At 44.9% G+C, this 18,788-nt stretch overlaps 1 protein-coding gene across 2 annotated transcripts in view; it reads left to right on the forward strand.

The window, feature by feature from the left end:
* The window catches only part of LOC106648680 (retinal homeobox protein Rx-B-like), a 50,583-nt gene extending 32,004 nt beyond the window's left edge, over positions 1-18,579 (forward strand). The window contains exons 4-6 of one of the 2 annotated variants that reach the window (XM_014365756.2): positions 16,226-16,332; positions 16,460-16,641; positions 16,805-18,579. In XM_014365756.2, the coding sequence (XP_014221242.1) occupies positions 16,226-16,332; positions 16,460-16,641; positions 16,805-17,064 (549 nt within the window). In that variant the 3' untranslated portion in view covers positions 17,065-18,579. The remainder of the gene's footprint in view (positions 1-16,225; positions 16,333-16,459; positions 16,642-16,804) is intronic. The other variant, XM_014365757.2, reaches the window with a different exon arrangement.
* The last annotated feature ends 209 nt before the right edge of the window (positions 18,580-18,788 follow it).

The raw sequence follows: 18,788 nt of genomic DNA on the forward strand, positions 1-18,788 counted from the left end.
CCTTATATTCGGCTACCGCATACAGCATCGACGATATACTATTATAAACTCCAGCATTTATAAGCGATTTACCTCGAGTTCGGCATCGATGCAATTACTTGCAATGCGAGAGTAGGGAAATTCGATTAGTTGCCTCTCTCGTACGTGACAGACACTTTTTTACCCTCTTATACTGCAGCGAGGAAAAAACTCGAGAGGAGCTTTTCCTAGACGTTTCCACGATCTCGCGATAAAAAGAAATTTGTTTCCGGATTTAGAGAAAAGTCAGAGTCCTTCCTCTCGAAGGAAGACGTATCTTTCGCTGGCAGGAAGATAATTTTCTACTGATCAAGCGGGCCAGATTTTATCGAGTTTCGTAAATTCGATAATCAAGAGCTGAGCGTATTACCGTGGAGCGAGGCTGGAGGGAGCAAAAGAGTGCTGAACGCTCTCATATAATATATCATCGCAATTGAAAATTCAAGTGGACTTAATAAATGACTGCTCTCTTAATTTGTGGGCCGAGCCTCTCGAGAACAGCGCAATGAAAACAAACCACATCAAAGCCAACGACGTATGGTACAGCTCGACTATTATATAGCAAGCCCTCGACTGCGGATGAAAAAGCTGCTACATGCTCGGCTGGCTCGATATAGCTCATTACAATGTGTGTGTGTGTGTGTAACCCTCGGCTCTCGAGGCTGCCAGAAATTCGGCTGGGCGAGTTTCTTCAATACAGCTCTCGTGCGCGCGATGACACCCCCGCACATACACACACACGGATTAGGCAGCAAGATTCCGCACGCGCACTTTTGGCTCGAGATACATACACAAGTATATCGTGCGATGAAAAAGGGTTGCGGCGCAGTAATTGTCGTATATAGCCCCGACCGCACAACTCGTGCATCAATCACTCGACTTGGCAGTTTTTTTTCTACGCGGCGCACTTGGCAACAGCTCGAAAACTATAACAATTGCGAGTCTCTCTATGTCTGCCCGTCTGCTGTCCTCGTCTGCTGTTTATATACGGTATAGACTTGAATGAGCCGCGCGAGATTAGCCGGGCTATTTATTAGCGTTTAGCGTAAAGTGACGCGATCAACGCCTAGAGAGACCTTTTACTCCAACGCGCCTACTATATAGCCTAGTATAACAGCCGCTGCTTTTTTCAACTCGACTGGAGCGAAAAAAAAGCAGAAAAGGGAGAGACGGAGCATAAATTGAATTTCGGCTTCGGGGCGCACACAAAGCGCCACACAATGCAACGTGTGCTCGCGAGGGTTGTTGCCTAGTTTTTTTAGAAAACACGGAAATTTTTCGTCTAGCCGCGCATTAAAAGTAGCTCAAAGAAATTAGCCCCCGCGAGCTATTGTTATCATACTAGCTCTGTATACTACCCACGGCAACTAATGAATGAAACAATTACGCATTTACGTTTCTCTTTATTTTCTAGTTCACTACGTAGTAGCAAGTAATTTTTGAAAACCATAATGCCTGGGTAACAAAAATTAGAGATCAGCTGTAATTAGCTGACATGGCAGCTCGCCTCGAGACGTGGAAAAATTGAGTCTCGAGCTGGAAGAAAATTGGATCGCGACTCGTCCTTGTCCCTATACCGATTCCCACGAGACGTACGAGCGGCCAAGTAACGAAATACGCAGCTAATAGCAGACGCAATAGACCAAGTGTGCGTGTGTGTGGGACGGTTTATTGAGCGCGGCTTAACGCGAGCGGCATGTGCTTTTGTGCTATTTGAATATGTACGCGATGCCGCGAGGAGTCTATAGACGTCGGGTTACTTCGACGTCTAATTAGCTCGAACAATTAATAAATGTTCGCATTGTGAGTCGTAATATTCAATTGAGCTATTTACGTAAATAGGCATAGGAGGCGTATTTATTGGAGCGAGCGCGCGCGCGAGGTCAGGGCCGCGTAGCTTTGTCGGCGCATTAGTAGCTGCAGATATGTATTAAGGCCCTCCCAAGCATCAATTAACAATTAGCCCGGCGGTCCTTGTAATCGAATTACTCCACTGTGCTCTCTCTCGTTGTATATTTACGAGCGTGTATAATATTCTCGCTCGCGATTCATAATATATACGCGCATAATATATATGACATGGCAGTAGAAGTATACAGGAGTATTCGGTTCCAAGGCGCCCCCTCTGCCTGCCATCCTCCTTTCCGCCAGGATCTAATTTCAGGCCCGGCCTCCCTCTACTCTTACTTTTTTACTCTCTGCTCTGCTCGCAGCGAGATCCTTTACAAAGGTAAAAAGGCCTCGCGGGCTCTTTAATATACTTATATTCGTTTGACAAAAAAAAAGAAGAAGAGAAGAAGGACGGGGGCTGCTCGTAGCCGGGGAACGAATGTCACAGTGCGTGAAAATATATCCGTTTCAAAGTTCGAGATTCGAGCCGCCTTTGAGAGCGAGTAGAGCTGCACTAGTAGCATAGTATCATGTGTACGCGACGACGACGACGACGACGACGACGACGTTGTGTAGTATATTAGGCCGGCGGATCGCAGACTGCACACGCGTGTCCTTATACAAACACGTATATCCTGCGCGCAACTAAACAGTAATACCCACTCACGGGCTCGCGCGCGCTGTTCTTTCGACTGCTCGTGAAAAGTATAATATACTGTGTGCTGCCTGTGACTCGTCTTCTGCAGGTACATATACGGGGACAAAAATCGGATTTTTCTACCATTGGATCCTTGTTGTGTAATATACACATTCGATACACAAGAAGATCTGGCTAATCGATACGGATCACGTAGTATTGCCTCCCATTTTTTTCTTGCACAATCTCGCGCGCATCTTTTTCCCAACTTTTGGAATAATACATAAGCTACGCGACTCCGATCGAGAAGCGGCAGTATAATATAAAATTTTGACTATAAGTTGTGTGCAAGTCCATCCCGTAATCCGAAATGGGCTCGTCGTATAATGGCTCGCGATCTTGGCTAATACGCTATTACAGGCTGCGTGCGAGCGGCAAGAGACATGTTTATGCCAAGATATACAGCTGCATTATTACAGTCGTGATCTCGAGTTGCTCGCACGTAATATATATGGGTCAAAATAATACTTTTTTACAAAACCGTGCGCACGCATATCACCGATCTTGACGCGCTTTTGGTATGTTATAGTACATGGTAAAAAGGTCCCAAAAAAAAATTTTTAGACCCCCTCCCCCCTCCTACCCCCCACTTCCGGTATAAACGTCCATTTTCGATCTATATTTTTTCTGAGGACATGAAGCAAGTAAAAAATCTGAAAAAATTCATAAAAATACTTTTCCACAATCCAAACAACCTTGAATTTTTTCAGATTTTTTGAGTGCTTCAGGCCTTCAGATAAAATCATTGAAAATTTCAAAAATCGAGATACGGCGGTATGAGCCGATGTAGTACTCGGAAATTTTTTCAGTTATTTTTCGCATTAAAAAACATAACCTCAATTTTTTTCAGATTTTTTCAGATTACCTAACGCACCTTTTGAAGCCAAAAACCGATTTTTTTGACGAAAATAATTTTTTTAGGACAGTACGGAGCCTCGAAAAATCTGAAAAAAATTTTTTCTTGTTTTTTTCATCAAAATACGTAATCTCAAATTTTTTCAGATTTTTTAATTGAAGGCGATAGCTTCTAGGGCCGAAAAATGCTATTTTTAACAAAAAATGGTTCCTAGAACCCGATGGTTCCGGTGAAAAAATTTGAAAATATTTTTTTTGAATTCCTTGTCAAATTTTAATAAATTTTGACCGTTTCAAAAGTTCGATTGAAGCTTCCTAGCTCATTTTAGAGCATCAAACGAGTTTTATCATTCCTTAATGTCTTCAGAAACGTCTTCAGATATTTTGCACTAATCTTTGTCCTGCTCTAAAATGAGCTAGGAAGCTTCAATCGAACTTTTGAAACGGTCAAAATTTATTAAAATTTGACAAGGAATTCAAAAAAAATATTTTCAAATTTTTTCACCGGAACCATCGGGTTCTAGGAACCATTTTTTGTTAAAAATAGCATTTTTCGGCCCTAGAAGCTATCGCCTTCAATTAAAAAATCTGAAAAAATTTGAGATTACGTATTTTGATGAAAAAAACAAGAAAAAATTTTTTTCAGATTTTTCGAGGCTCCGTACTGTCCTAAAAAAATTATTTTCGTCAAAAAAATCGGTTTTTGGCTTCAAAAGGTGCGTTAGGTAATCTGAAAAAATCTGAAAAAAATTGAGGTTATGTTTTTTAATGCGAAAAATAACTGAAAAAATTTCCGAGTACTACATCGGCTCATACCGCCGTATCTCGATTTTTGAAATTTTCAATGATTTTATCTGAAGGCCTGAAGCACTCAAAAAATCTGAAAAAATTCAAGGTTGTTTGGATTGTGGAAAAGTATTTTTATGAATTTTTTCAGATTTTTTACTTGCTTCATGTCCTCAGAAAAAATATAGATCGAAAATGGACGTTTATACCGGAAGTGGGGGGTAGGAGGGGGGAGGGGGTCTAAAAATTTTTTTTTGGGACCTTTTTACCATGTACTATAACATACCAAAAGCGCGTCAAGATCGGTGATATGCGTGCGCACGGTTTTGTAAAAAAGTATTATTTTGACCCATATCTATCTATGGGTAATGGCTGCAATTCTGCGTGAGCTGCGTCGTGGCTCGCGCGAGGATTAGTAATACTAAACGTCAACGCGCACTATGGGCTGAGAACGAGTCGCGCGCCATTATATACATCTCCTCCGCGCGGACCTCTTCGTCCTGATTCTCTCGAGCGATATAGGTAAAGCAAAATATTTTATGCTACGCTCGCGAGGACGACTAATGCACATCGTATGTGTTACATCACCAGCGTTATTGTTATATAGGCAAGCGAGCGAGGCGCGAAGCTCTCTCACGAGGGCACATTTTCTCAGCTCGTCTTGTCCAGCGATGCTCATTTTTCGGACGCTACCTTTTGAAGTAGCTAATCGAGCGAGTGACCCTCGCTCCCTATTTCAACGCACTCCAAATAGAGAGAGAGAGGCCAATTGCAAGTACACGGCTGACATTTGATTCCACTGGCCTTTCGACTCATTTGTTTATTTGCGCCCTCCTTTCGGCTTATATAAGTATAAAGCTTGGCCGCTTTCAATAAGACGTGCTTTTCCATGCAGTTGATATATTTTTGTGGCTACTTGGACGACATAGCTGGGATTATTTGCTCGTCTTACGCAGCCGGCAGCACGCTCGATTGTAATATCTCGTAACTCGGCTCGCTGCTCGCGCTCACTTCGACAAAAGCAAATGAAAAGAGAATCGCTGTAGGCTTGTGCTTGATGTACTTTTGCTGCTACTGTTTTCTTTAGAAGCGTGGCTAATCATTGTCGAGGATCAAACGATTATCGAATGGCTGGTTCTCTGCAAACACTTTTCCATTACCAAACTCCCTTTCTTGTAATATATCAGCTCTCTCTACATAGAATCGTCTTCCAACTTTGATCGATATCTCGTCATCTTTTACTATATTGACATTTTGCAAAATCAATATAAAGTTGTAAAAATTAACGATTGAAATTATTTCGATGACAGTTTGTATTAGAAAGCAGGTTGATAATTCTCACGCCCTGAACTGTAGCAGCTTATCCGAGATTCGAGCTCTAGAAAAAAGGAGCCTAGTCGACAGTATATATAAGATAGCCGGCGGGCATGTGGCTATACAAGTACAGTACATGTATCCGTCGGCGGCCGACTTAATAATCATGAAAAGTCAGTCTGTTTGCTCGGAGTGTTTGGCGCGTTGATACGCGTGCGATAGGAGAAGAGAGAGAGAGAAAGAGAGAGTAGAGGCGGTCGCGTGCTCTTGACGCTAATACGCCGCTTCGTTCTCGTCGCTTTATTAACAAGTTATTAGGAGCTCTGCACGCGCCGGACTCTGCTGTGTGTATACGGCCATGTGCCGGCCGCCTGCAACGCAGAGACTGCAGCAGGGGGGGACTCGTGTGTTTGTCCGCACACCCACTCTATTTATTATTGTGTGCCCATAGCAGGGACACATGATATGTAATTATCATCGCGGGGACTTGTCATCGGTGTTGGCCGATATTAAATATTATGGCCACTGTTTACCCAAAGCATGTGTGTGTGTGTGCGTGTGGATCGAGTCACGTGTGCAGTCCAATATAGCATATTATATACAGGATTCGAGTCGGCTGCACTGACTCGTGTATTACGCTAGCTCGCCAGTTAAATTTCACAGTTCTCTCGGCGCGCAGGAAGCCAACTATCAAAAAGTTTGATTTACTCGAATGAAATCGGTGCTATATATATATATGTGTGTATGTAGAGGCTCGCTACGCAACTCCATTGGTAAGCTAGCAGCTGCGAAATAACATGTTTTGGTCGAATGGGACGTAAACACAGCAACACAGACTATTTAAGTACGGTGCTCCGAAACCGATTATTACATTATAATGGGAGCATTGAAGTAGCTGCACGTCGACGCGAGCATTGAAACATCGAGAGGCAGTCGTCGTCTCTTCCCTCGGTGCTTATTTATAAAATGCGACTCGTCACTCGACTCGAACATATACGCGTATATACCGCGTAAAAAAGGTCCTGCTAATAGACACGCTACTCGCCCAAAACAGCCTACTCGTTGTTCCTTGTTTGCAGTTGGCGTGTGCACGCGCCGCGATGCAGCTCTCTCTCTCTCTCTGCTCTTTCTCTCGACGCGCGGTAATTCGCATATTACGCGCAGACGTGTCGACGACAATAGCCAGAACAAAGGCTGCGCTGCGGCTGCGGGCGCGAAGAAAAAAACTCAAACTCCGTGAAATATATATGTACGCGGCTAATATAGGTATGCGCGACAAAAGCCTTGAAGAGCGACGAGCACTAAGTAAGGCCAATAATGGATCGGCTTTTTCCTCCGAGTGTGCGCGGCCGAGCTCCAAGTATATCCTAGTATTGTACTGCCTTCGACGCTGCAGTAAAGTACGTAAACTCGAGAGTAAAATTACGAGTCTTCGCCCTCTGGATTTTTTCTTCGAGCTCGGGCCGACCGTCATCAAAGTCCTACAAAACAGATATATAGAATTGTAAGCGTAACTATTAAGCTTGTCGCGGTCATAATGCACACATGCAAATTTATAAATGCGACCGTCGCAGCCACGACCAGCAGTGGTTCTCAATGGCAATCTTCTCAAGCTATACTCAAGGGCAACGCGCGTTTATCCATAAAAAAATGATCGGATGCCAAAGATGATAATATTATTATTGCCGAGGCTTAAACGTTTTCGTTTAAATGTGCACGTTTTCGGCGAATTCATTTGCGATCCATTAAAGCGAGACTTTTAATGTACTGCGCGAAGCAATTATACTCATACTCGTTTTGACTTTTGCAACTGCGATACGCAGCGGGCTTTCGAGTCCCGTCGTTGGAATTACTGCGCTCCAATCTTGTCCTTCGTATTTCGCTTCATATCTATACTAGTTGAACTAGTTGGATATACACTCCGATTGTGTGTCATCCAAGTGTCAACTAACGCTCTTATGCAGTCGGTAAATGCAACTACATAGCAGGAAGAAAAATTAGAATTTCATCAAGCCGGGAGAGCTCGAGCTATGATCCGCCCTCTGTCTCTCGACTCTGCCGTGTTATGCTCCGGCGAGCGAAGATTCAATTATAAGGCTCGAGGTTAGCTGAGCGCATAATCTCCCCAGAGACAAAAGTGTTGCGTGAAAATCGCTCGTCAGCCGAGTATAAGCAGCTCGTCCAAACTCTTGTTTATAGGTATTATAAATATAGGGTTGGTCCGTAGATGTATATAATAGAAAGAGAGAGAGAGGCGCGAGGGGTGCAAAAAGCAGCTCCCAAAGCATCGAGAGCACGACGAAGGCGGGGAGATGACAGGCCGATCGTATACGAGTACTACGACACAGCATGCACGAAGCATATTGAGCCATAAGCGACGCGACGCGAGTGGGGGGGGCTCGCTGCATGCGTACAGTAGGTATACACACACAAGAGCGAGCCAACAAAGCTCGCGCGTCCGGATTCGTCGATCCCTTCCTACTTCTTTTTCACTCTTTCGTTCGTACGTTGTAGTACGTGTGCTGTGCGCCGTACACAGCGAGCTATATATACGGAAATGCAGCGAGAGCTGACTCTCTCGTGCTGGAGCAGCTCTCCGAGATCTGCAGTCCGATAAATCCGCTCTCATTTTGCTATGCTACTTTTGATATGCTACTCGATAAGTAATGCAGACCGAGATGGGAGGAGACGACGACTCGAGAGACGTCAAACTTGGCTCACTTTGTATTACCAGCCGAGCAACGAGCTGCCTCGGTATCGCTGACAATTTAGAGAGCCGAGACTCGAACGTCTTTCGACTCTACATTACGTATCATTTAAATAGCCAGCTTACGGATATTCGACTTGTTTACTAGCAACGAGGCAGTTGCGTACGTAATTCTGCCGCTTGATTTTGACTTTTCGACCGATAAACGCAAATTCGATAGTCATTTTAGCTATTATGTTTCACGACGAATCAGTGATATTTTCTCAAACATTTTAAACCAATCGCGACGCAGAGCTCGAATATTAATAATCGATTAAAAAGTCGACGCGGTCGTAAGATAATCATTATGCACAATCTTCCTTGTGAGAATCGAGAAATGATAAATCATAATGTTTAATTTTTTGTTATGCATTTTAGCCAGTGACTTTTATAGTTTCTTCGACGAGGAAAAAATTATATCGTTAATTTTTCAATCTTCACTTTCGAAAACAAAATTATTTTTCTAATTTCTCGTAATCGTACCATAATCGAGAAGTCCAATGTACGGCTGTATGTTTACAATCGAGCGCACACGTATCTACACGTTCGAGCTAATATTTTCGCTATTGCTGACGTACGCTTGACTCTGCTCGACTAGTATAGAGAGTAAGAATTTGAAAGCAGCGATCAGTAACGGTTTTCGCCTCGTTCAGAACACAGCTCCAAGTATTCTCGTGTCGAGCAGGTATTTTCAATTATAGAAACATAAGCGAGTGTATTTGTCTCCAAGTGTGTAGAATAATGGCGGACTTTAGCAAAATTGACAACAACAATTTGAACGAATATTTGAAGCCGAAATTTGCGGCCTCGCATATTGACAAAAATAATTTAGAATCATCACCCTTTTTCCAACGCGTGGCTTTTCAATCGGACAAAAGACTCCATTCGGACCATTCGGAAAAATTTTCCACGTCCCATCTCGAATCTTCTCTATTGGACGAATCGGACCAATCGTCCTTGCCAATATCCTACGTGAATGATAATTCAGAAGTCAGTGATTACGAACCTACGGGTTTCGATAGCGTCGACAAAGATTTGAATAGGTTGAAGGAACTACAGAGCAAGATCGATGGGACGACCAAGGAAAAGCGAGTCGAACTTCTCCGTGGTCTTGAGTTCATAATCGACAATTGGTCGAGCCAACTTCCAGATATTTCAAGCATTTTTCGGCCCGAAGAGATCGATCGTCTTCTCTTCGATTCCATACACCACTGGCAAAATTCCCAGTATCACGATGCAAACCCGCGATTCGTCCAGTTCTTGATCAAGGCCGGCTACAAGGACAAGCCCGTGGCCGTCGTAAGCGACAGCGAGCCACGCTCGCTGATTCGCACCACACCGGTGCATCGCGCCACTGGACACCCGTACACCGAATTTTTGGTCGCCGAGCTTTTCGAAATATACGACGACCCGACCTCGAATTACGTCGACGCAGAATCCGGCCTCAGTCACTTCCACGCGGCCTGCCAGTCGCCGGAGTGTCGCAACGTCGTCGAGAAATTCCTCAAGCGTGAAAGCGGAGAAAACTCGACGCTGTCCAATCTGCCCGTTGAAAAAACTGGCGATTCGCCGCTGCACTTGGCACTGAAAAATGGCCGCACAGAAGTGTTGGAACTGCTGCTGAGGAATGGCGCCGAACCGAACGCGATCAACAAGGAGGGATTGACTCCTCTGCACGTCATTTGCCGAAAAAGCAACGATGAATTACTCTCTCTGTTCTTCAGAGTCTGCGACGAGATGCAGAAGTTGAAAGACGTGAACATCGACGAGAAGTCGAAAGGCGTGAACATCGACGTCCTGAACAAGTCGGGTCGGAGCCCGCTGCACGAGGCTCTGGCCAATTGCCATAATGTGGAGTTACCCCTGGAGCTGCTGAGACGAGGCGCGAATCCACAGATGCCGACGGAGGAAGGATTGACAGCCCTGCACATCATCTGCAAGAGAGACGACGATTACGCTGCCTCGATCAATCTGACGCAGCTACTGTTGCAGATCCTCGAGGGACGAAATGAAAAAGAACTGATCGACGTCCCGGACAAGTCGAATCAGACGCCGCTACATTATGCTCTGTCCAACCGGTGTGACGTCGCTAAAAACCAGATCGTCCAGTTCTTGCTGAGACACGGAGCTGACCCGAACAAGGCCAACGGCCAGGGATCGACTCCTCTGCACCTCATCTGCCAGAGAGACGACGACGGCTTGCTGGACACTTTCCTCAAGATCTGCAAGGAATTAAATCTGAAGCTGCAGGTCGACGCCCGAGACGAATCGAATCGGACCCCGCTGCAATTGGCCGTGGCGAATCTTTTGCCCAAAGCGTTTAGTGCACTCAAGAATCATGGCGCGAAGCTGTCCGACTTCGTTTTTCCCGCTCCGGATTACTTCGCCAAGCGATTCGAAGCGCATCCGGACGTCACCCAGCTTAACTTCAGAATCAATTTTGCCTTCCGAATTCTGAGCATCATCGATCGTCTAGAGAGACTCAAATTCCGATTCGACTTTGACAGCGTCCGAACCGTCATGGATATCTTCATCAAGCACAACTTGTTCGACATGCCGGAGAACGTTGACAAATATTCGCTGCAAGATAGCTGCGAGAAAAGAAATATGAAGAGCATAATGATGGGTCCGGGTGTGTCGCTCTTCGATCTGCTTCACATGTCACAAGAAGATGCGGAGGAAAAGCTCACGTATTTGCAGTACGCGTTCGCGCGTCGTATGTTCGGCCTGTTGTCGCCGGTCCCTCGCGCCGTCTGCGACGCCAAATTGTGCAAGATACTGATGAGAAAATATCTTCGTGGCTGGTCGTCGGTATTTCCTTCTTCGGCCCGCGAATCGATCGGGAAGGATCCAACGGCCCAGGTTTGTTTGAATACGTACTTGAAGATTACCAACCAAAGCTCGGCCACTATTACGGACGAAGAACAGATTGCGACGGTACCAAAAAGATACCTTGGGCGCATAGATTTTAAAAAGTTTACGAGTATATGACTTCAAAAGTTTTGAGCTTAGATGCATGTGTTGTTAGCATGAATAGTAACGAAATAAATAAAAACGAGAATGTAACTTGAAAATGTCTCGATATCTGTTATAATTATGCAAAATTCAGATTCATATTCAGATTTCAAATGAAATAAATATAGTTTTTTATAAAATAAATTAAAAAAGTGAGTTTTCATTTTTTGTACTGATAGAGCAACGATTATCAAAGTAAAATATCGCAAATTTCTTGTATGCAATACGAAATACAAATTTAAAAATTATAAAAAAAGAAAGCCTAAGATATTATTGAGGCTTTTAATTCTTCGCCAAAACATTTTATTTTGGAGCAGTCCAGAACAGTCCAGGCAGCATACCGGAAGTATAATAATATATGTAAGTAAGGGAGCGAGCAAAAAACAGAGAAAGACATCGTCTCAATTAATAGAGACGTATTATTATGCTGGCATCGATGCTGAGCCATTGACAAACGAATCGCCAAACAGCTGATTCGCAAGAGGACGAGAGCAGAGAGAAAAGAATCGATTAAGGGCAAGGGAAGCGTGAGATCCGTCTTGCGACACCGATGGCTATCGCATCATAACAAGCGATCCACGTGAAAATCTACTTAAAAAACGAGCCATGAGTGCTATTTCGTCCAAAGCGTCAGCAGCAGCTACAGCAGGAGTGCAGCGTCGGTAGCGCAATTTTCATTGGTAAATGTTATCGATCTGCGTTTTCCGAAATAAATCATCGCGACTCGGCCAAACGATTACGTCGATCGTAGGTAGATAGGCAGGCCAGAGCAGACTCGAGAGCTCGTGACATATGCACTGCCGCAGAGGGAGAGGGAGAGAGAACTGCGCAGTTAATTATTGTCGCTATTGCGGAATATTAATCAACGAGCATATGCAATTATTGCGCAAAATTGGCATAATAGAAATTCCGCCATCTCGCTATATATCTATCTACATTATACAGCGAGGGAGATATGATGTGTGCAGGCGTGCGCATATAGCCAAACGAGCGCAGCTTAGCGTACACACACAAACTCGCTCGCAAATTATGGTATTATTCGATCGAAATCAAACGTTAATTAATTCGTCGACTGTATTTAGGTTGTTTAAGCTCGTTCGAGTTGGATTCTTTGCGCGAGCAATAATAATCGCTGGGGCTAATTTAATCGTCGTGGTGCGTTGAGTCGTGCCGCGCTATGCAATAAAATCTCACTCGCGTCGAACGAAACGAACCTTTTTGGCGCTATATAATATAACTTCAAGTCATGCAGAAGCTAATCTCGCTATCGAAGATCGCTGCCTGTATGTTCGAGAGAGTGGGACAATAGCACACTTAAACAAGCACACACATGGCAGCTTTTGTCCTGGCTCATTGTGTCTCGCGGGCTCCTTCCACTTCTCTCGCTATGCATTATAATCTCCACTTCCGATCGCACTGATACATTAGGCGACAAATCTAGCGATCCATTGTGCAGTAGTCCCGACGCGATCGTTTACGCGACGAGTACGTATCGCCGCATTAATTTCTCGTATCTCTCTATATTCGCTTTGCCGAGCGTGAAAGGGGCTCTGCCGCTGCCGTCGCGTTTAATTCGATTCGCCGACTACGACGACTAGGACGATCGACCGAAATTACGCTGCAGCCTCGAATATATATATTCGTGTACGGAGTAATGCGAAACTCGAGCAATAACTGGAAATTCGCCTCCGTCTCATTTCCGCGAGTAATTGTTTCGGGTGTACGCGCCTGCCTCTAATGGAAACATACACTACTCGGGCTTCCATTTTGTGCGATTCGCAGCCACCGCCGTCGCTACTGCCGTCGCGCGCGAGAGAGAGAACGAATTTATCCGCTCGCTCGCGCGCGAGTAAGCGACGATATCGTTTGCTCTCTCTCGCTCTCAAAGCTAGCGCCTAATATATTTACACCCTAAGGACGTTAAGCCGGAGTTAAGGCTTTTCTTCTTTTATATTTCCTCCTTCTCGACGCGCCTCTCTGTATACTTGCTAGCTCCTCGTCTGCACGTGCTGCTATACTGATGTTGCTTCGTGGATGAGATCGTAACGGATCACGTACTTTTCTTACGCTTCTCTTTTTTTAGCTCTTATTGCGATCGTAAGCGAGAACCTCCCCCAAACGCACGCGTCTCGAATGAAATAATGTACTCGGGTTGCAGTATCATGATTTGTGCGCAGTAAACTAGCCTTCAATAAAAGAAAGATCACGTGGATCTTTGGACAAATTTGTCAGCTAGATAAATACACTTTGTCGAGCTTTTTTTCTGCACTCGGCGCGTAAATATATACAAGAAGAAGCGAGCAGCGCGTCGGGAAAATTGAAAAAGCTCCGCTCGCTTAAAGGAAATTCGCTTATCTTGGCATCGCGAGCGAACGAGCTCGAGCGAGCCGAGAGCAAGCGCCTCTCATTACATCTCTCCAGGCATCTTGTTTTGCGCAGACTTATCTCATTGTTGCTGTATAGAGAGCGAGGAAAAATACACGCCCTCTCTCGACGCCCCGACAAATTGCCTTTTTTACTCACTTATAAGATGAATATCGTCCTGATGAGCCGAGCGAGCGAGTAAAGCGATCTCGTAATTTTTCCTCTTACCTATACAGCGCAGCTCGTCGGAGCCCCGAGAAAAACGACGTCGAATTTCGCTATAAACTGTTGTTGCTGCCTTCAATTCTCTCTCGCTGCTCTTCTCGTAGTTCAGTCGAGTCGCGCATGCAAAGAGAGAAAAAAACATAATTGCACTTTAAAAAAGTTAGCGCGATTTTGAAAGCGAGTTGATCTAATATTCCAAAGTCCTGCCTCTGCCTCGTCGCAAAGTAAATTTACGCCATTGAAATCACTCTGATGCGCAAACAAGGATGCATTAAGGGGGGCTACATACGTGAGGGCTGCCAACGAGCCGGGAAGGGAGAGAGATACAGCCAAAGTTGAGCCAAAGCAAAAAAGCATTTCATCGACAACAAAACTTTGTAAGTAAGGCGCCGGTGGAAAAAATCAAACCTCGGGAGAGAGAAAATTGGCTGGTCGCGCGCGAAAGCAGGGCGTTAACGGAGGGCGGTCCAAGAGACTCAGAGAGAAGGAGAGAAACTTGGAAAGCTGGCGAGAAGAAAGCCGAAGCTCGAGGGGCTGCTGCTCTGTGCAGTCTTACCCCGCTGGAAATCGAAAGTGAGCGTAGTGTAGTAAGCGACGGCAGCCATTCTTCGGCTTCGGCCTGTTTCTGGCAGGCGCTTCATGAATTATTTACCATTCTCACCCAACGCTAAGGGTGAACTTTCGTTCTTTTTCGTACGCGCACACGTATACGAAGTGGTGGCGAATAAGCTCGATCGTAGCGCCATTGCGGCGCGAGAGCTTATTTATGTTTTTTTTTTTTTTTTTAAAGAGAGTTTATTTGGTCGGTCGGTCGATCACGCGTCGTCGTGCGTCGGAATGCGGCGCACAGTAGCCGCTACTGTCCGTGTCGTAGCACAGTAGCAATTTTTACGTCGAAAAATACGTATTTTAATTGAATTTCACGGATGATAAAGCCATTTTTTAATTACGTTTGTCAGAGTGGCCAATTTAAGCGACGAGAGAGAGAGAGAGAATCCATTAATTCGACAGTGACAAACGCCCTTGATGCTCGCTTATCCACGTCAGACACATCTATTAAGCCGAGTGACAGAAGAAGCAAGAGGCAAAAATGTTATTAAAAATTACGAAAAGGCCATTATGAAACGGCTCTACAGAGCTCGTTAATTCATAGATGTCGATATATTAAACCAGTCGAGATTGAGCTCGGGCTGCATGAATAACAGCGCTCATGATGAATTATTCATCCAAAGACTATTTAAATTACCATTATAGCTACCGAATTATTACAAAAAAATGCTCTGCGACGTTAAATAAAGATGCTTTTGGCTCGTGCGTGCGGCCGAATCGAATTTTCTCCACACACACATACCTATAGCATATATATATATAAGCGATACATTATAACTGTAATGAAAGATAAGAATCGAGCGAATCCATTAATACAGAGCGACAAGAAGGTAAAAGTGCTACTGGTATATAATACGAGAGGTAAGGGGCCCCGCACAGAAAACAACATAATAGCTCGCTCGAGGTTAATACAAATTCATTTAGCGGCACTTTCACGAATTAGCCATTAGCAAATTGTCTTGCGCAGCGAATATTGTAAAAAAAAAAAAAAAAAAGAGTACAGTAGCCTCGGCTTATTTTACATGGCTAATAAGCTCGCTCACGCGCCGAGATCGGTTCACTTTGTGCCAAGCTCGCTCGCTCTAGTTTTGGTACATTATATTATATGCCTCGCTGCGGAGTCCGTCGGCAGCTGCTGCCACCGCGTAATTACATACGCACGCAGCGCAGCACACGCGCAGAATAGAAAGCAATGCTGCTGCTGCTGCGGTGGTGGCTATATATATACGTATACAACATCGCGACAAGAGAAAGAGAGGAGAGAAAGAGAGAAAAAAGATGTTTTTGTAACCGGTAGCCAGAACACATTCGATCAGCGCGCGAGATAATGAGTACAAAAATTATGAGCAACGCATTAGGCCGGCCCGAGAGAGCACGAGAGTGTTTTACGATGATAGGGCGATTTTTCTCATTTTATTAATGCGCATAATGACGACGCGCGCCCGACTCGCTTATAAGCGGAATTTTTTTCACCTTATTAATATGAGCAGCTCCTCCGATGGTTTGTTATTTTCGCGATATCGTATACTCCTCTTCTATACCTAGTTGCTTCTCTTATTGCGCGATCATCGTCATGCGGCTGGAATGTCCGGGGCTAGCTCATAATTTAATGCACTTTTGATCATCATTTATCCTTGTTGACAAAATGTACAAGAGAAAACAAAAGCAATTCTGATTCATTTGTCTCTATTTTCTTTGTGCCGCAGGTCTGGTTTCAAAATCGCCGAGCCAAATGGCGTCGCCAGGAGAAAATGGAAGCTGCCCGACTCGGACTCAGCGAGTACCACCACGCGGCAACCATAAGGTACAAAATGTAATAACATATTATTACTCAGCATACGCATACATCCTCTCGCTCGACCAATCGACTCGAGATTCGATCGATCCCCGCTATACCATGGCATAATTATACCAACTTTTGTCTTTGTTGTCTCTTGCAGAAACGTCGGCGGCACGAGCATCGGTCTGACGGCCGACCCCTGGCTGCACCCTGGCGGTCTGCTGAACGCCTTGCCGGGCTTCTTGGCGGGTCCGCACGCCGGATACGCCAGCTACCTCACGTCCCCGAGGCGGCTGCCGTCGCCTCCCCCCGTAGCGCCCGGCGGCAACGCGGCCCTAGCTGGTAAGAGGCCTCCGTACCTCGTGCGTAATTTACCTTCCTTACAACACACGCATCTCTGATTCTGACATCTTATATACAAACTCCCCCTCGTCGAGAGTCGAGTCTCGTATTTCTTGTGCTTTCCAATCTAACTCTCTGCTCCGCTTGCTTTGTGTCTGTACAGGAGTGCTCAGCGGCGGCATGGCCAGTCTGGTGAGCGCCTCGGTCCAGCCCCCGGGCAGTCCGCCGGGTGGCGGCTCCGCTGCATCGGTGTCCATCTCCGCAGCCCACGACCCGCGATCGTCGAGCATCCAGGCGCTACGTCTGCGCGCCAAGGAGCACGTCGAGCATCTCACCAAAAACATGCAGCAGCACCTGCAGAGGCGGTCCTGCAGCCCGACGGGCCGCGACGACGCCCCGACCTCCTACGTGCCCGTCTCGTGAAAGACCGAGCGCCACCACCAGCTCCAAGACGCTTAGGACTTTTGAGCGGCACGACGTCTTGTGCCATGAAATAATGCGGCTCCTTCGCAGGCCGAGAGACTATTATCGATCGGCGCAGCGACGCGACGCGACGACGGATCGTTGTTTCACCGTTGTTTGCGGCGAATCGAAAGCTCGACGCGCGCCTGTGATTGTGCTTGCGAGGAGGACCTTCGGACGCCATCTCAGCGATCCAATTTGGATCGTTCGACTACAAGCAGCTTTTTCAATAAATGAATTACGTGTGCGATTACCTAAGATGTGTGTACAATAGTCAGTTGTCTTCGCAAAGCTGACTCGAAATTATCTGCATCTTGTCAAATATTGCACGCCACAGACTACTTTTGCTCTTATGTACTTGTATGATTCGGTGCAATGTTCCGTCGCGCGCAATTGTAAATCTGATCGTTGAATGCCATAAACGCTTCATGTACTATGTCGCCGATTCAAGAAAGGGCAGCTTTTTCAATGTACCGAATAAAAAACAAAATATTATTGTGCTTTCGTTGCGTCGAGTATGCAAATGAAAATTTACCGCGAGATTGTAATAACTCTGCTACAGAGAGAAGAAACTTGACTGTAAAGCAATTTGCAATTATATGGTCTCTTGGAGGGCTCGACAAAAACCCTTGAATGTAACATTTAAAACTCGTATTGATCTCCTTGTCGAATCTAATTTCGTGTGAATATATTTTTGTTGTTGTTGTTGGAATGGCTGAGACAATCACCATGTAAATAGAATGTGTGTGACTCTTGTGTCTGTAAAGGTGCTACTCGTGCACCTATCCTCAAGACACCTATACTTTTAAGGGTGAATGCATTGATTGTGTAGACAAGCGTCGTCGTCGGAACTTGCGCGACCAAAACCTGCATTAAGGACAAAACAAAAACTGTATACCATTACTGGCGTATTATAACAAAAAAAACCTATTAATTAAAATAAATTAAACTAGACCTATAGCGTTTAAAAGTGATACTATATAATAGCCATTATTTCGCGAAGAGAGAGAAGAGTTGGTGATCGCTGCGACGACGCAGCCGAGTTTCGTCGGAGGCGTGAACAGTGTACTATATAGACGTTATAATTCGATTCGAGCCCGAGCGATCGACCGGGCGAGTCGGAGGTCACCTAATAATTCGTTAGCCTAGCTACAATGTATAGCCGTAATAAGAAATGAGTGTTGAGCATGAAACAAAACAAAAAATAGTCAAAAAAGAAAAATAATACTGATAAAACGATACTTGCTTCGGGGTACACGGACGGTGTTTTTTGTATTCTTTGTATCGAGTCGATTGTTGAGCATTTTCTCGCTGAGCAGTGCACTCGATCCGTATCGAGTATACACCTAGAGAGCGAGTACAGGTACTAAATCGAACAAATTGCCACATGGTCGAGTAAAAAACTGTATGTAAGTGATTCGTTTCTATGCGCAACTCGAGCGACTACGTAAACAAAAAATATTATAGCGACACACACACTAGAAATTCATTTGTATATAGCAACTCGTGATGGAATAAATTTGATGTACATATTTAAATCGAATTGCCTTCATATGATATTCCTATGGTCCAATGTCCAATTCTTTCTTTTTAGTTTTTATTTTCATTATAAAAGTATTCATTTATAGTAGTAATAAAATGGGATTGTTTTACTTTGGGCGATTACCTTCAATGCGAATGAATCT

This window comes from Trichogramma pretiosum, unplaced genomic scaffold (genome assembly GCF_000599845.2).
Source record: "Trichogramma pretiosum strain Unisexual culture from Peru unplaced genomic scaffold, Tpre_2.0 scaffold69, whole genome shotgun sequence".
NCBI classification, from domain to species: Eukaryota; Metazoa; Arthropoda; class Insecta; order Hymenoptera; family Trichogrammatidae; genus Trichogramma; species Trichogramma pretiosum.